This window comes from Myotis daubentonii, chromosome 1, assembly GCF_963259705.1.
Source record: "Myotis daubentonii chromosome 1, mMyoDau2.1, whole genome shotgun sequence".
In the NCBI taxonomy this organism is placed as follows: Eukaryota; Metazoa; Chordata; class Mammalia; order Chiroptera; family Vespertilionidae; genus Myotis; species Myotis daubentonii.
In genome coordinates this window covers 101,379,704-101,396,293 of record NC_081840.1, presented here as the reverse complement: position 1 = coordinate 101,396,293, position 16,590 = coordinate 101,379,704, and the positions used below count along the sequence as shown (strand labels likewise).

At 39.1% G+C, this 16,590-nt stretch overlaps 1 protein-coding gene across 1 annotated transcript in view; it reads right to left on the bottom strand.

The window, feature by feature from the left end:
• Positions 1-16,590, bottom strand: part of LOC132231028 (coiled-coil domain-containing protein 7-like) — a 189,415-nt gene that overhangs the window by 86,879 nt on the left and 85,946 nt on the right. The window contains exons 7-8 of the mRNA XM_059689478.1: positions 8,331-8,392; positions 6,515-6,571 (exon numbers count right to left, since the gene is read on the bottom strand). Of these exons, the coding sequence (XP_059545461.1) occupies positions 6,515-6,571; positions 8,331-8,392 (119 nt within the window). The remainder of the gene's footprint in view (positions 1-6,514; positions 6,572-8,330; positions 8,393-16,590) is intronic.

Here is a 16,590-nt window from a genome sequence, read left to right as displayed (position 1 = left end):
TCATAAAGTACTAGAGACCCGGTGAACAAATTTGTGCACCAGTGGGTTTCCTCAGCCTGGCCTGCAGGATTGGGCCAAAACTGGCTCTCTGACATCCCCCAAGGAATCCTGGATTATGAGATAGCCCAGGCCAGGCCAAGGGACCCCACTGGTGCATGATCAGGGCCATGGAGGGATGCGGGAGGTTAGCCAGCCAGGGAGGGACTATGGGAGGGCTCCAGGGTGTGTCTGGCCCATCCCACTCAGTCCCAATTGGCTGGACCCCAGCAACAAGCTCACCTACCAGTCAGACTGTCTGCCCTCTGGTGGTCAGTGCATATCATAGCAAGCATTTGAGCGGCCTTAGCATATCATTAGCATAATACACTTTGATTGGTTGAATGGCCGATTGGACGACCGGACACTTAGCATATTGGGCTTTTATTTTATAGGATATGGTTGTCTAACCAACTAAGCTATATACCCAAAAACAATACATAATAAAATTTTAAAAACTCAATCTAACCTTATGCCTAAAGAAATTATAAAAAGAACAGCAAACAAAGCACAAAGTGAGTAGAAGGAAGGAAATAAAAAGATCAGACTAAAATAAATGAAATAGAATCTAAAATAACAATACAAAAGATCAATACAAGAGTTCATTCTTTGAAAAGATAAACAAGATTGGTAAACATTTAACCAGAATCATCAAGAAGAGAGATGATTCAAATAAATAGAATCAGAAATGAAAGAGAAGTAACAACTGACACCACAGAAATTCAAAAGATTATAAGAAAACTAGAGGCCCAGTGCACAAATTCAAGAACGAGTGGGGTCCCTTTGCCTGGTCAGTGATCGAGGCCTATCACTAGGGCCACAGGAGGTTGACTGTGGGAGCACAGTGACCACCAGGGGGAAGCTCCTGCATTGAGCGTCTGCCCCCTGGTAGTCAGTGCGCGTTATAGCGACTGGTTGACCGGTCGCTACAATAGTTCCGGTTGTTCGGTTGTAACAGTCACTTAGGCTTTTATATACATAGATATTACAAACATCTATACACCAACAAATTGCACAATATGGAAGAAATGAATAAATTCCTAGAAACATACAATCTTCCACAAATGAATCAAGAAGAAATAGGAAATCTGAACAGACTAATTACAATTAATTTAATAATAATAATAAAAAAAACTCCAGCGAACAAAAGTCCTGGTCTGGATGGCTTCACATGTGAATTTTACCAAATATTCAAAAAAGAACTAACATCTATCCTTCTCAAACTATTCCAAAAAAATTCAAGGGGAGTAAAGACTCCCATGCTCACTTTACAAAGACAGTATTATCCAAATCAAATTCCAACACCAAATGAAGATACTACAAAGAAAAAAATTATAGGCTAATTTCCCTGATGAACATGGATGCAAAAATCCTCAACACAATATTACCAAACCAAATCAGAAATACATTAAAATATTAAACACCATGATCATATGAGATTTATTCCTGGGATGCAAGGTTGGTACAATATCTGCAAATCAATTCACCTGACACACCACATAAACAAAATGAAAATTATATGATCCTATCTATAGACATAGAAAAAGAATTTCACAAAATCCAGCACCTATTTAGGATACAAACTCTCAGAAAAGTGGGAATAAAGGGAACATACCTCAACATAATAAAGGCCATATGTGACAAACCCAGTCAACATCATACTCAATGGGCAAAAACTAAAACCGTTTCCCTTACTATCAGGAACAAGAAAGGGACTTTCACCACTCTTGTTTAACATAGTAGTGGAAGCCCTAGGCACAGCAATCAGACTAAAAGAAGAAATAAAAGGCATCTGAATTGGAAAGGAAGATGTAAAACTGTCATTTTCAGATGACATGATACTGTATGTTGAAAACCTTAAAGATTTCGCCAAGAAAAACAAACAAACAAAAAACACAACTACTAGGATTGATATAGACATTCAGTAAGATAGTAGGATACAAAATTAATATTCATAAATCAGTGGTATTTTTATACACCAATAATTAACTATCAGGAAGGGAAACTAAGAAACCAATCACATTTACAAATGCATTAAAATAATTAAATACCTAAGAATATAAACAAGGAGGTAAAAGACCTATACTCAGAAAATTAGAAGATACTAAAGAAGGAAACTGAAGAAGATACAAATGAGTGGAATAACATACCATGTTCATGGATAGAAATAATTAACATCATTAAAATGTCCATAGTACCAAAAGCAATCTACACTTCCAACGTAATTCCTATCAAAATATCAATTATGTATTTCACAGAACTAGAACAAATCATCCAAAAATTTAGATATAACCACAAAAGACCATGAATAGTCTCCGCAATCTTGAGAAATGAATAAAGTTGGAGGTATCACACTCCCTGATATCAAATTATGCTTCAAAACCATATTAATTAAAACAGCAGGATCTGACATTAAAATAGACATATAGATTAATGGAACAGATGTCCCAGAAATAAATCCATATGATCTATTAATATTTGACAAAGGAGGAAAAACATAACAATGGGGTAAAAACAATCTATTCTAATAAATGGTGCTGAGAAAATTGGACAGACATGCAGAAAATTGAAATGAGTACACCTTACACCATATACAAGAATAAACTCAAAATGGATTAAGATTTAAACATAAGATTCAAAACCATAATAATCATAGAAAATAATAGTAAAATCTCAGAAATTTCTTGTAGCAATATTTTTTCTGATATATATCCTCAGTCAGGAGAAAAAAAATAAACAAATGGCACTATATCAAACTAAAAAGTTTTGAATAGCAAAGTAAAACATCAACAAATTGAAAAGACAACCTATTGAATGGAAGAAGCTATTCACCAATGACACATCTGATAAGGGGTTAATATTAAAACTTATAAGAACTCATACTTTTCAACACCAAAGAATACAAACCAATTGAAAATGGGCAGAGGACCTCAATAGACATATAAAAAGATGCTTAATGTCACAAGCATTTGCATTTATGGTTTAAATGCAAATCAAAACCATAATAAGATATTAGCTCACACCTATCAGAATGGCTATCTACACTAATAAAAGACAAAGATGCTAATTGACTGTACCTTTGCTACATCCTAAGCCACACCCACCAGCCAATAAGAGCAACTATATGCAAATTAACCCAGCCAAGATGGTGGTCGGCAGCCACGGAGCTGGAGCAAGCATGAGGCTTGGTTGCCCGGGTGATGGAGGAAGCCAAGCTTCCCCCTTGCCCTGAGCCGGCTGTGGCCTCCACTCATGGCAACAAAGTTTCAATTATAGAAGACAAATAAATCCAAGATACCCGCTTCCAGCCAGCCTTGCTGGGAGCTTGGATGGCTAGGGGCTGTGGCCAGCCTGCAAACAACCTTCAGCCCCTCACCCAGACTGGCCAGGCACCCCAGCAGGACCTCCCAACCTGAAGGGGCTGTGGCAAGCCTGCTAATGGTGCTCACCCAGGATGGCCAGGCACCCCAGTAGGGACCCCCACACTGAAGGGGCTGTGGCTAGCCTACAAACAGCCATCAGCCCCTCACCCAGGCTGGCCAGGCACCCCAGCAGGGCCCCCCACCCTGAAGGGGCTGTGGCCAGCCTGAAAACAGCCATCAGAGCCTCACCCAGGCTGGCCAGGCACCCCAGCAGGGATCCTCACCCTGAACGGGCTGTGGCCAGCCTGCAAACAGCCATCAGCCACTCACTCAGGCTGGCCACACCCTCATGAGGTGAGGGTCCCTGCTGGGGGGCTTAGCCAGCCTGAAAACTGCCATCAGCCACTCACCCAGCCTGGCCAGGCACCCCAGCAGGACCCCCCAACCCTGAAGGTGCTATGGCCAGCCTGCAAACAGTGCTCAGCCCCTCACCCAGGATGGCCAGGCACCCCAGTGAGGACCTCCACACTGAAGGTGCTATGGCCAGCCTACAAACAGCAATCAGCCCCTCACCCAGGCTGGCCAGGCACCCCAGGGGGAACCCTTACCCTGAAGGGGCTGAGAGTACCCTGCAACAGCCCTCAGCCCCTCACCCATGCTGGCCAGGCACCCCAGAGGGATCCCCACCCTGAAGGGGCTGTGGCCAGCCTGCAAACAGCCATTAGCCCCTCACCCAGGCTGGCCAGGCTGGCCAGGCACTCCTATATAATAAAAGGGTAATATGCAAATTGACCCTAACAGCAGAACAACTGGCAAAGACTGGTCACTATGACACACACTGACCACCAGGGGGCAGATGCTCAATGCAGGAGAAGCTCTGCTCAGCCACAAGCCAGGCTGAAGGTTGCCAGTACAACGGTGGTGGTGAAAGCCTCTCCAGCCTCCTCAGCAGCACTAAGGATGTCTGACTGCAGCTTAGGCCTGCTCCCCACTGGCAAGTGGATATCCCCCAAGGGCTCCCAGGCTGCCAGAGGGATGTCTGACTTCCAGCTTAGGCCCAATCCCCCAGGGAGCGGGCTTAAGCCAGCAGGTGGTCATCCCCCGAGGGGTCCCAGACTGTGAGAGGGCACAGGCCAGACTGAGGGACCCCCCCCCCCCGAGTGCACAAATTTTTGTGCACCAGGCCTCTAGTCATTAATAAATCCACAAGTGGCAAGTGTTGGTGAGGATATGGAGAAAAAGGAATCCTCATGCATTGTTGGTGGAAATGCATATGTTTCAGCCACCTGGGACAACATTATGGATGTTTCTCAAAAAATTTAAAATGGAATTGCCTTATGACCCAACAATTCCACTCCTGGTATTTATCTGAATAAAACCAAACCACTAATTTGAAAGAATATATGCATGCTTGTTGCAGCATTATGTACAATAGCCAAGATATGGAAGCAACCCAAGTGCCCAATAATAGATGATTGGATAAAGAAGTGCTACATATATACAGTAGAGTATTACTCAGCCATAAAAAAATGAAAATTTACCATTTGTGACAGCATGGATGGACCTAGAGGGTATTATGTTCATTGATATAAGTCAGTCTGAGAAAGACAAATACCATGTGACTTCACTTATGTGTGGAATATAAAAAACAAAATAAATGAACAAACACATTGAAAACAACTCATAAACACAGAGAACCCACTGGTTCTCGGAGGAAAGGAGCCTTAGATACTGTTGAAAAAGGTGGAGGGATTAGAATGTACAAATCAGTAGTTACAAAATAGTCACAAGGATGCTGGTTAAAGCCTGGGGAGTATAGTCAATAGTGTTGCAATAACTATGTGTGGTGCCAGGTTGGTGCTGAAGTTATAGGGGGAAGGGGAGGAAACACTCTAAGGTTTGTGATTGTCTAGCCACTGTATACACCGAAACCAAAACAAAATAATGTTGAAAGGAAAAATTTTTACTATTATATTTTTGGGAACTTTTTTGTTTTTGGAGGATGTGTTCTATTGGCATATAAGTAGGCACGAGACTTCTTTTTAAAACCATAATGAAGCATCATGGACCAGAATTACCCTTCCACCTTTAAATAATGAAAAACTGGACAAAAATAAAGGAACAGCAATGTTTAGACATTGGAGAACAGAAAGCACAAGGCAGTAATCCCTCAAAAAAACAAAAAGGAAAAAGACTTATGACATTCATGCCAGCTTATTGCCTGGTGTTTCTAGGTCACAGCAAAAAAAGTTTCCTTGAGTTCAAAGACAAAGTTTAGAGTTTTGGCAACTAGAATTAATGGGGGACAGTACTAAAGAGAAGCAAGCCACACAGGTTAAGAGAGAGCTCCGTAGATGTGCAGAGGGTTTGATGTAGAGAGAGGCTTTCACTATCCACTCCAAAGCTCTAGATACCATTCTATCCTACGTAGATAGAATCTCTTGATCAGAAGTCTATATAGAACCTGGCAATACTAAGGAATGTATATCTGTCTTTGTTTTATACATGGCAACATTAAGGTTTAAAGCTCATGTTGAAAGAGGACAGGATTCTCATCAACTATTTCTAATCAATTCTTATTTTCCATTTCTAAACTGTATTCCATAGTATATATTACATGATTGTTAGAAAATTCTGTACATTATTAAGACATATGTAAGGTAATGTCTCCTTCCTGTTGACAAGTTGTCAGAACTTTCACATCCTAGTTCTAGAAGCTGTGACTACAGCTGAGTATATACCAGTAGCATTAGTGTTTATGAGATGATCTATAATTAATAGTAACAAAGTCTAAAAACAATCTCTTAATTTTATTACTCCTCCATCTTAAAGACCTGCCACTCCTGCAACTTTTTAGTACACTCTAATCACAACTAAAATCCTCCATTCCCAGTAATAACATGGTGCTCCTCAAAAATGAGTCTATTTTTTGTAACATGTAGCCTTAACTAGAAATGTCAATACTTGCTTGATAACCAGCTTGATTGTATGACTCTAAAATTCAGGGAATCTATGTTATAACTTAATAATTATTACTTTAAATTATAGGAAGTTATAGAAATCAATGCCCTCTATAGAGGTTAGTAACACTGATGCTTGAATAAGTGAAAACTTACGTGATTCAGATGCAGAAACGTCTATAAAGTCTTCAGTTGAGTGAGTTTTTATGAATTCTGAAATAATGGTGAATTTGTTTTAAAATATAAATTATATATATATATATATATTAATTGACTTTAAATTTTATAGTTTTTTAATAATTCATTCAAGAGAAAAAAATTCTAAGAAAAACAATAGAGCTACCAACATGTAGATTCTCCCAATTGGGTAACAATGGTAATATCTATAACTGAGTGATGTGAAATCATTTTTTTGACAAAACTTGGTTTTCATCTTATATTTTCTTAATGTTACCATCATATAATCCCCCTTCCTTTCATATCCAATCACCAAGTTTTGTCTATTTTACCAGGCACATATTTCTCAAATATGACCCTTCTTTTTCACTTGTGCTCTAACGTAGGCACTTATATACAGTAATAACTTATCTTTCCTACTCCCAGACCCCTAATCTGGCTTCTACCATGTGGCCAGAATAATCTTTCAATTAAATACAACAATGTCACTTCCCTACAAAAAATCGTCAATGAGTCCCTATTATATTTAATTAATTAATTAATTAATTAATTAATTTTTTAAAAATCCTTAGCGCAACATTCAATCCCTCTGACTAGGCTCTCTCCTACCATATCCCTAACTATTGCTTTATAGTCTAGTCCAGTGGTCGGCAAACTGTGGCTCACGAGCCACATGTGGCTCTTTGGCCCCTTGAGTGTGGCTCTTCCTAAGCCTTAGGGGTACCCTAATTAAGTTAATAACAATGTACCTAGCTATATAGTTTAAGTTTAAAAAATTTGGCTCTCAAAAGACATTTCAACCATTGTATTGTTGATATTTGGTTCTGTTGACTAATGAGTTTGCCGACCACTCGTCTAGTCTAATACCATTCCAGTTGTAATTCCCCATTCATACTGTTTGTTCATATTATATCTTCTTAAAGTACCAAATATCTCCCTTCTTCACTTAACTAAGTCCTATTCATGTTTTAAGGTTGCATAAAATCTTCCTAACACTCAAATAGAACAAATTGGCTCCTTTCTGTAGACTCACTGAGAATTATACAAACAATTAGCATGCATTACACTATAAAATGTGATATCATGTGCTTGTGCCTTTAGTCAGTTGTGGGTTTTACGGGATCAACAACCAAATTGTATTCATTTTTATACACTCCTAGAATTTGCAATATAATAAGAATTTTTATTGAAAATATAAAACTCACTATTTTTTTTTTCAAATTCACCATTAAATATCTTTTTAATTAAATGTATCAAGGTGCCCTAGCCAGTTTGGCTCAGTGAATAGAGCATTGTCAACCCCGGACTGAAGGGTTTGATTCTGGTCAAGGGCACGTACTTTGGTTGCAGGTTCCCCGGCCCTGGTTGAGGTGCATGCAGAAAGCAACCAATTCATGTGTCTCTCTCACACTGATGTTTCTCTCTGTTTCTCCCTCTCCCTTCCATGCACTCTAAAAAATCAATGCAAAAATATCCTCCGGTGAGGATTAACAAAAAATAAAAAAATGTATTGAGATGACATTGGTTAATTAAATTTTATAGGTTTCAAGTGTACAGTTCTATGGTACATCATTTATGTATTGCACTACTTGTTTACTACCCAAAGTCAAATATATTTCCATCACCACATATTTGACTCCCTTTACCCTTTACTACCTCTCCTCCTTTCCCTCTAGTAAAATCTTTTGAAATTTACTATTGTATAATTTTATGGCTACGAGCTTTTAAACTATAAGTCTCAAAATGTTAATGTATTTAGGAAACATCATAAAGGCAAACATATATAAAAGATCACCTTCAATTTTCTCCTGTACATTTACATAACTTTGCACTGCTTCTGGTGGACTTTCACTATCCCTGTTAAAATGTCAATAAATAAAACATTCATTATCAAAGAATAAGATTCTTAAATAAGAACTAGGATATATACCATTTGTAAAATAAAATTTAAGATGTTCTTTAACCTTTATTCACAGACAGTAAATTATTAGCAAGTAAATCGGTCAAACTCTGTAATTCTATAAATTCTATAGATATACCAACAATATTCACAACAAAAATAGCAAAATTAAATTGGGTAGAAGCATGAAATTTCTTTTTGTCAATAATTATTAATGTGTATGCACTAAAATACAAGTTTAGAGTCAAAATACTTTGCTTAAAATCTGTTTTACTCACTTATTATGTGACTTTAGGTACTTAAGTTACTTAACCTCTCTGAGCTTCAGTTTCTTCATCTATTAAAACTAAGGTATTAGAGTACCTATTGCATAAAGCATTTGTAAGGACCAAAGGTAAATGTAAAGTTACAAGGAAAATACTTAGCAAATATCAGACAATTAAATTTCAGGGATTAATATTAACATATGATTAGAAACTAATTTCATGCCTCACAAAGATGCTCAAGGTAATATAGCTGAGCCTCTGAAACAATGCTCTATTATGCAACCCCATTGGAGCCAACTCATGTACCACACCCTTCATTCATTTAAGGCTAGTCAGTGATAGATGGAGCTACCAATAAAGTAATTGCATAATAAATAGTAGCCCTTCCCAATTACAGGTAATTTCTATTTTAACACTATAAAATTAAAAGGTTTGGTTTATGTTTAATGCAAAACAAGTTGTTTATAAATGATAATTTTTACTTAGATAAGTTACTATACCAGATGTGATTAAAAATAACAGGATAGAGGAACAAATAAAAAGATATTCCATGGAATGAAATAATTAACATTGTTGAAATGTCCATACTATCCCAAGTGATCTACAGATTCAATATAATCCCTATAAAAATTCCAATGGCACTTTTCACAAAAATAGAATGCAGACTTGTATATCCACTGTGGAAAATATGGAGTTTCTTTAAAAAATTAAAAATTGAACTGCCTCTTGGCCCAGTGATTCCAACTCTGGAAATATATCCTAAGAATCCTGAAACACCAATTCAATGAATATAACCCTTATATTCATTGCAGGGTTATTTATGATAGCCAAGATCTGGAAACAGCCCAAGTATCCATCAGTAGATGAGTGGATAAAAAAGATATGGGACATTTACACAATGGATTACTATGTAGCTGTGAAAAGGAAGAATATCTTACTTTTTGCAATGGCATGAATGAACCTGGGGATTATTATGCTAAGTGAAATAAGCCAGTCAGATAAAGACAAATGTCACATGATTTCACTTACAAATGGAGTCTAATTAACAAAATAAACTGACAAAATAGAAACTGAGGCATGGATATATGAAACAGACTGACAGCTGACAGAGGGGAGGGTAAGGGGGGACTGGATGAAAGAAGGTGAAGGGAATAGCCAAAAAACACATATGTATAACCCATAGACACAGACAGTGTGGTGATGGCCAGAGGGAGAGGGGCAGGGGATGGGTAGAGGTGGGCAAAGGGGAGAAAAATAAGGACATCTGGAATACTGTCAACAATAAAAATTAAGTTTTTTTTAATTAAATCTTTATTGTTCAGATTATTACATTTGTTCCTCTTTCCCCCCCCCCCCCCATAACTCCCCTCCAACCAGCTCCGGCCCCACCCTCCGCCCTCACTCCCCACCCACTGTCCTCATCCATAGGTGCACGATTTTTGTCCAGTCTCTTTCCGCATCTCCCACACCCCTTTCCCCCCCAAGAATAGTCAGTCCATTCCCTTTCTATGTCCCTGATTCTATTATGATCACCAGATTATTTATTCACTTGATTCTTAGATTCACTTGTTGATAGATGCATATTTGTTGTTCATAATTTGTATCTTTACCTTTTTTCTTCTTCTTCCTCTTCTTAAAGGATACCTTTCAGCATTCCATATAATACTGGTTTGGTGGTGATGAACTCCTTTAGCTTTTCCTTATCTGTGAAGCTCTTTATCTGACCTTCCATTCTGAATGATAGCTTTGCTGGATAAAGTAATCTTGGTTGTAGGTTCTTGGTATTCATCACTTTGAATATTTCTTGCCATTCCCTTCTGGCCTACAAAGTTTCTGTTGAGAAATCAGCTGACAGTCGTATGGGTATTCCCTTGTAGGTAACTGGGTTTCTTTCTCTTGCTGCTTTTAAGATTCTCTCTTTGTCTTTTGCTCTTGGCATTTTAATTATGATGTGTCTTGGTGTGGTCCTCTTTGGATTCCTTTTGTTTGGGGTTCTCTGCGCTTCCTGGACCTGTAGGTCTATTTCTTTCACCAGGTGGGGGAAGTTTTCTGTCATTATTTCTTTAAATAGGTTTTCAATATCTTGCTCTCTCTCATCTTCTGGCACCCCTATAATTCGGATGTTGGTGCGCTTGAAGCTGTCCCAGAGGCTCCTTACACTATCTTCGTATTTTCGGATTCTTTTTTCATTTTGCTTTTCCAGTTGGGTGTTTTTTGCTTCTTCGCATTTCGAATCTTTGACTTGATTCTTGTGCTCCTCTGGTCTGCTGTTGGGTGTCTGTATAATATTCTTTATTTTAGTCAGTGTATGCTTAATTTCTAGTTGGTTCTTTATCACAACATCGAGGGTCTCATTAGATTTCTTGTGGATCTCACTACATTTATCGGCTGTCTCACCAGTCTTTTAGAGGGCCTTACTAAGTTTATCGGCAGCTTCTAGGCAGTTCTTAAGAGACCTTAAAAGTGTGGTTCTGAACTCAATATCCTCCATTGACAGTTTTGTCCTGTTTCTTTGCCTCCGAATTTTTTATGCTTTCTTGGTACACCCCCTAGTGGTCTTTGTGCGCAGTCTTGTTGCCTTTAATCCTTGATTGATGTTGGCAATACCGGGGGTGATTTGACCTCCAGGCTAACTGGCTATGAGAGTCTGCTGTGTCTGCAGTGGGAGGGCTTCTGTGCTCGATCTCTAGGGCGGTGCTAATCTAGCGTTTGCCTGAGGCTATCCAGCAAATGGTTCTGGGCAGGGCTTGGGCGGGGCGGGTCCCCGGGGATCTACAGCACAGGCGGAGCAAGCAGTTATGGCTGCTCTCAGTTCCTTCCCCAGGGGCTCTGCCTCTCAGAGTCCCGGCAATGGCTGCAAACCTCGGAGAGAAAGCTGCCTTTGAGTTCCGACCGAAGCCAGACAGTCCCGCTTCTCCCTTCTCCCGTTTGAGTCTTGGTCCCCAGAGACTCGCCCGGATCTGGAGCTCAGAGTCTGAAACTCCCTCCCGATTGAAAAGAACAACCGCGCCCTCCGCCGCCAGCCCGCTCCTCGCGCGCACTCTGCACCTGAGTATTTCACTTCAGCACTGCACCTCCTCTGAGTCTGGGTATGATATTCTCTTTCCTCCTAGTTGTAGAATTTCCACTCAGCCAGCCTTCCTGTGGTTCTGGATGATGTCCGTTCTGTCCTTTAGTTATATCTCTGAAGTGGTTGTTCGAGGGCAGCAATCTCCGGCGTTAACCTATGCCGCCATCTTGGTTTCTCTCCAACTTTTTTTTTTTTTTAAAAAGAAAGAATCCTAAAAATTCATATGGAACCAGAAAAGAGCCTGAATAGCCAATTCTTCAGAAAAATAAAAAAATGGTTTAAAAAAGAAGAACAACAACAACAAAGCTGGAGGAATCTTACTTCCTGATTTCAAACTATAGCAATTAATGCATTGTGGTACTGGCATAAAAAATACATACAAACCAATGGAACAGAACAGAGAGCCCTCATGCACGCAGTCAATTCTTCTTTGACAAGGATGCCAAGAATACACAATGGGGAAAGGATAGCCTATTCAATAAATGTTTCTGGGAGAACAGAATATGTACAGGTAAAAGATTTAAATAGAACCATCATCTTATACCATAACACAAAATGAACTCAAAATGTATTAAAGGCTTAAGTGTAAGACCTGAACCCATAAAACTCCTAGAAAAAAACATGGGGGACAAACTACTTGAAATTGGTATTGGCAATGATACTTTGGGTATTACATTAAAATCACAGCCAACAAGAGCAAAAACAAACAAATGCGATTGCATCAAATATGAAAGCTTCTGTACCCTGAAGGAAATATCAACAAAATGAAAAGGAAAGCTACAGAAAAGGAGAAAATACCTGTAAACTATATACCTGATAAGAGATTAATGTCCGAAGTATATGAGCAGCTCATACAAATCAATAGCAAAAACTAAGTAATCCAATTTTTAAAATCACAAAGAAACAGATAAATGAATAGACATTTTCCACAGAAGACATACAAATGGCCAACAGATTCGTGAAAAGGTACTCAACATCACTAATCATCAGGGAAACACAAATCAAAACCACAATGAAATAGTACCTCATACCTATTAGGGTGGCTATTATCAAAAAGACAATAGCGAAGTGTTGGTAAGAATGTAGAGACAGGGAACACTTGTACACTGCTATTGATAATGTAAACTGATACAACGTTTTTGCATAACAGTAGGTTTCAAAAACATTTTTAAAAAGAACTACCACCAAAAGGATATTCAGCTGAGAGACAGTTTGCAGCTGGGAAAGGCGGAGGACTCCCAGAGAAAGGGGACAGTTGGAGACTGCAGCTGGAATCTCTCCCAGAGTATCAGCTCAGTCGCGGAAACTGTGCCATCTTGAGTTGCTGTTATTGGAAGCGTATACATCCAAAGACCTGGCATCCAGAGATTGGCTAACCCGGAAACACGGGATCTGGGACAGCGCAACTACTTGGAGCCCAGCTTCTCCTCACAGAAAGGTCAGATTTTGCCTGAAGGTGAGGTTTGCAATTCAGGTTGGGAAGAGGAACATGCATGGGGAGGTCTGCATGCCACAAAGTCCACGGCCTTTGTGGCCAGCATGATCCACAAGTGTGGAAAGGCTCCCACAGGGCTGCTGGCAGAAGGGAACGCTAAAAATAAGCCCATAGCTGGACTGGATGCAAATAGGCAACCTCAGATTTTGCCAGTGTGCTGGCTGCTTGATGCCAGGGGAGAGAGGGCACACAGAGAAGACTGCGCACAGAGCTGGAAGGTGGAGGGTTGCGAATTCGTGCAACTTCTCAGGCTCTTGTTTTTTTCTCTTCCCCTTAAATCTTTGCGTTTGATTATTAAACCCAGTGCATGGGATTGCCCAGTTGGGGACACGCGCAGGGACTACAGGGGAAAGTTGTTTTTGTGGAACCTGGGAAACACAGCGGGGAGTAGTGATTAAAGAACCAGCTCTGGGAAGTGGACTTTCCCAAACCAGTTTTAAGTACAATAGAGAAAATAAACTCTAACTACTGGATAGAGAGGACTTATAGCCTCGGAGGTCAATCCCGACACACTGCCACCCAGAGGCAGAACCACGAACTGACTCTTCTGTAAATACAAATAAAGGCAGTCTGGGAAACAAATACGGCCTGCTTTAAAATCAGGACTGTGGTTTACAACACGGAGGAACAGTGTATCGCAGGGAAATTCAACACTCTCTTGAATACCTGGCAGGACTAAGGTGTGCCAGACAGAAGAGTAGAATAACTGAAGGATCTTCACTACTGCACATTTTTATTTATTTATTTTTATTATTCTTTTTTCACCTTTTAATTAAGAAACCAATTATTTTTCTTTTTTCATTACCTAATTTTACCCTTTTAATTAATACATTTTAATTTTTAACGAGTAATATTACTACTACCATTTTACCATTTTTTAAAGTGCCATTTTATTTTCTCTTTATTTTGGGATTAGTGTTCTACATTCTATTTTCATAGTTCCTTTAGCATTACTTTTCTCTACCTCAACTTTACCTTTATGCCAAAACTCTCTTCCTCACTTTTCCCCTTTTGTTGTCCTGTCTCTTACCCTATTCCTGCTTTAGATTTTCCCTATTACTTCTTTTTACCCATCAAAATTTCACCCTACTTATATATAAAATTTCCAATCCCCTACTCTAAATCCATATACACCTCTCCCTTATCTTTCTTCACTAACCAAATATTTTTCTCTCTCTCTGTAGATTTGTTGTTGTTTGCTTGATTGTTGAGTATATTGGGGTTTTTTATGCTTGTTTGTGAGGTTGTTTTGCTTTTGCTTTTGCTTTTTCTGTGGGTTTTTTCTCTCTTTCTTTTTTTCTTTTCCGGTTATTTTTGCGCAGCTGTTTTCCCTCGCCTCACTTGATATTAGTGGTTGTTTGTAGTTTGCATTCATCTCCAGGGATCTGTTGCTGGAATTTGTTGGGATTAGTGGCGGTTCTATTGGAGTTTTCCCCACATATAAATAGTCTCTTCCCCTCTTCTATTTCATTCTCTCTCTTTTCTCTCTTGCTTTTTTTTCTCCCTTTTCCCAATTTCATTTTTGCACTCCTTTTTTTTTCTTTTTCTCTTTTATCTTTTTCTCTTTGTTCTTCCTTATCCCCTAATTCCCTTTGCTTGGATGGTCACCTTTATTTGGGGTTATTAATATAGTGAATACATTTGTGTTCAGTGCCTTGTGCATTGCGCCTTGTTGTGTTGTATTTTGTGCCTTTAAATCAACGCAGCAGAGAGAGAACTACATAACCAAACACTTGGAGAAAAGAGATCATGGAGACACCAAGAACCAGCCCGCACATGAAAGAAAAACAGGCATCACCAGAAAAGGAAGTAAAGGAAATGGAGGCAATGGAGGCAAGCAACCTGTCAGAAAAAGAATTCAGAGAAATGGTCATAAGGTGGATGAAAAGAATGGAAGACAAATTCAAAATATGTGTAAGAACCAAGAGGAAATGAAGAAAAACCAAGAAGAAATGGAAAATGACATTACTGCTATAAAGAACACAATAGAAAGCATCAACAGTAGACTAGAAGAAGCAGAGGACCACATCAGTGAGCTAGAAGGCAAGGTAGGAAAAAATACCCAAGCAGAGCAGCTTCTAGGAAAAAAAAAATTAAAAAGCAGGAGGAGAGCCTAAGAGAACTCTGGGACAACACGAAACGAAACAATATCCGCATAATATGGGTGCCAGAAGGAGAGGAAACTGAGCAAGGAATAGAAAACCTATTTGAAAAAATGACAGAAAACTTCCCTGACATAGGGAAGAAAAAATTCACACAAAGCCAAGAAGCTCACAGAGTCCCAAACAAAATGAACCCCAAAAGACCAACGCCAAGGCACATTATAATTAAATTGGCAAGCACCAACGACAAAGCAAGAATCTTAAAAGCAGTCAGAGAGAGACAGAAAGTCACCTACAAAAGAGCCCCCATCAGACTAGCAACTGATTTCTCAACAGAAACACATCAGGTAAGAGGGAATGGAATGAAATATACAAAGTCATGCAAAGGAAGGGTCTGAATCCAAGAATACTGTACCCAGCAAGGCTATCACTCAAAATTGAGGGTGAAATCAGGTGCTTCACAAACAAAAAAGGACTTCGGGAGTTTATTACCACCAAACCAGCAATGCAAGAAATGCTAAAGGGTCTGCTGTAAAAATAAAAAATAGGAAACAAAGAAGGAACACAGGGGTAAAGAATAAAAATGGCAACTAACAAGTATCTATCAATAATAACTTTAAATTTAAATGGATTAAATGCCCCAATCAAAAGACATAGGGTAACTGAGTGGATAAGAAAACATGACCCATATATCTGCTGGCTACAGGAAACCAACCTCAGAAAAATAAGACGCACACAGACTGATGGTGAAGGGATGGAAAAAGGTTTTACAGGCGAATAGAAATGAAAAAAAAGCAGGGGTAGCAATACTTATATCTGAAAAATTAGATCTCAAATTAAAGGGCATAAAAAGATAAAAAATGCCATTTTATAATACGAAAAGGAGCAATCCAACAAGAAGAAATAATTCTAGTAAACATATAAGCACCCAATATAGGAGCATCCAAATACATAAGAAATCTTCTGGAGGAGATCAAGGGAGAGATTGACAGCAATACAATCATAGTAGGGGACTGTAACACCCCATTATCACCGTTGGACAAATCCTCTAAACAAAAAATCAGCAAAGAATCATCAATCCTAAATGACTCACTAGATCAGATGGAATTAATTGACCTCTTCAGAACATTTCACCCCAAAGCCAGAGAATATACATTCTTCTCAAGTGCACGTGGGTCATTTTCAAAGACAGACCATATATTGGGTCACAGGCAAAGTCTCT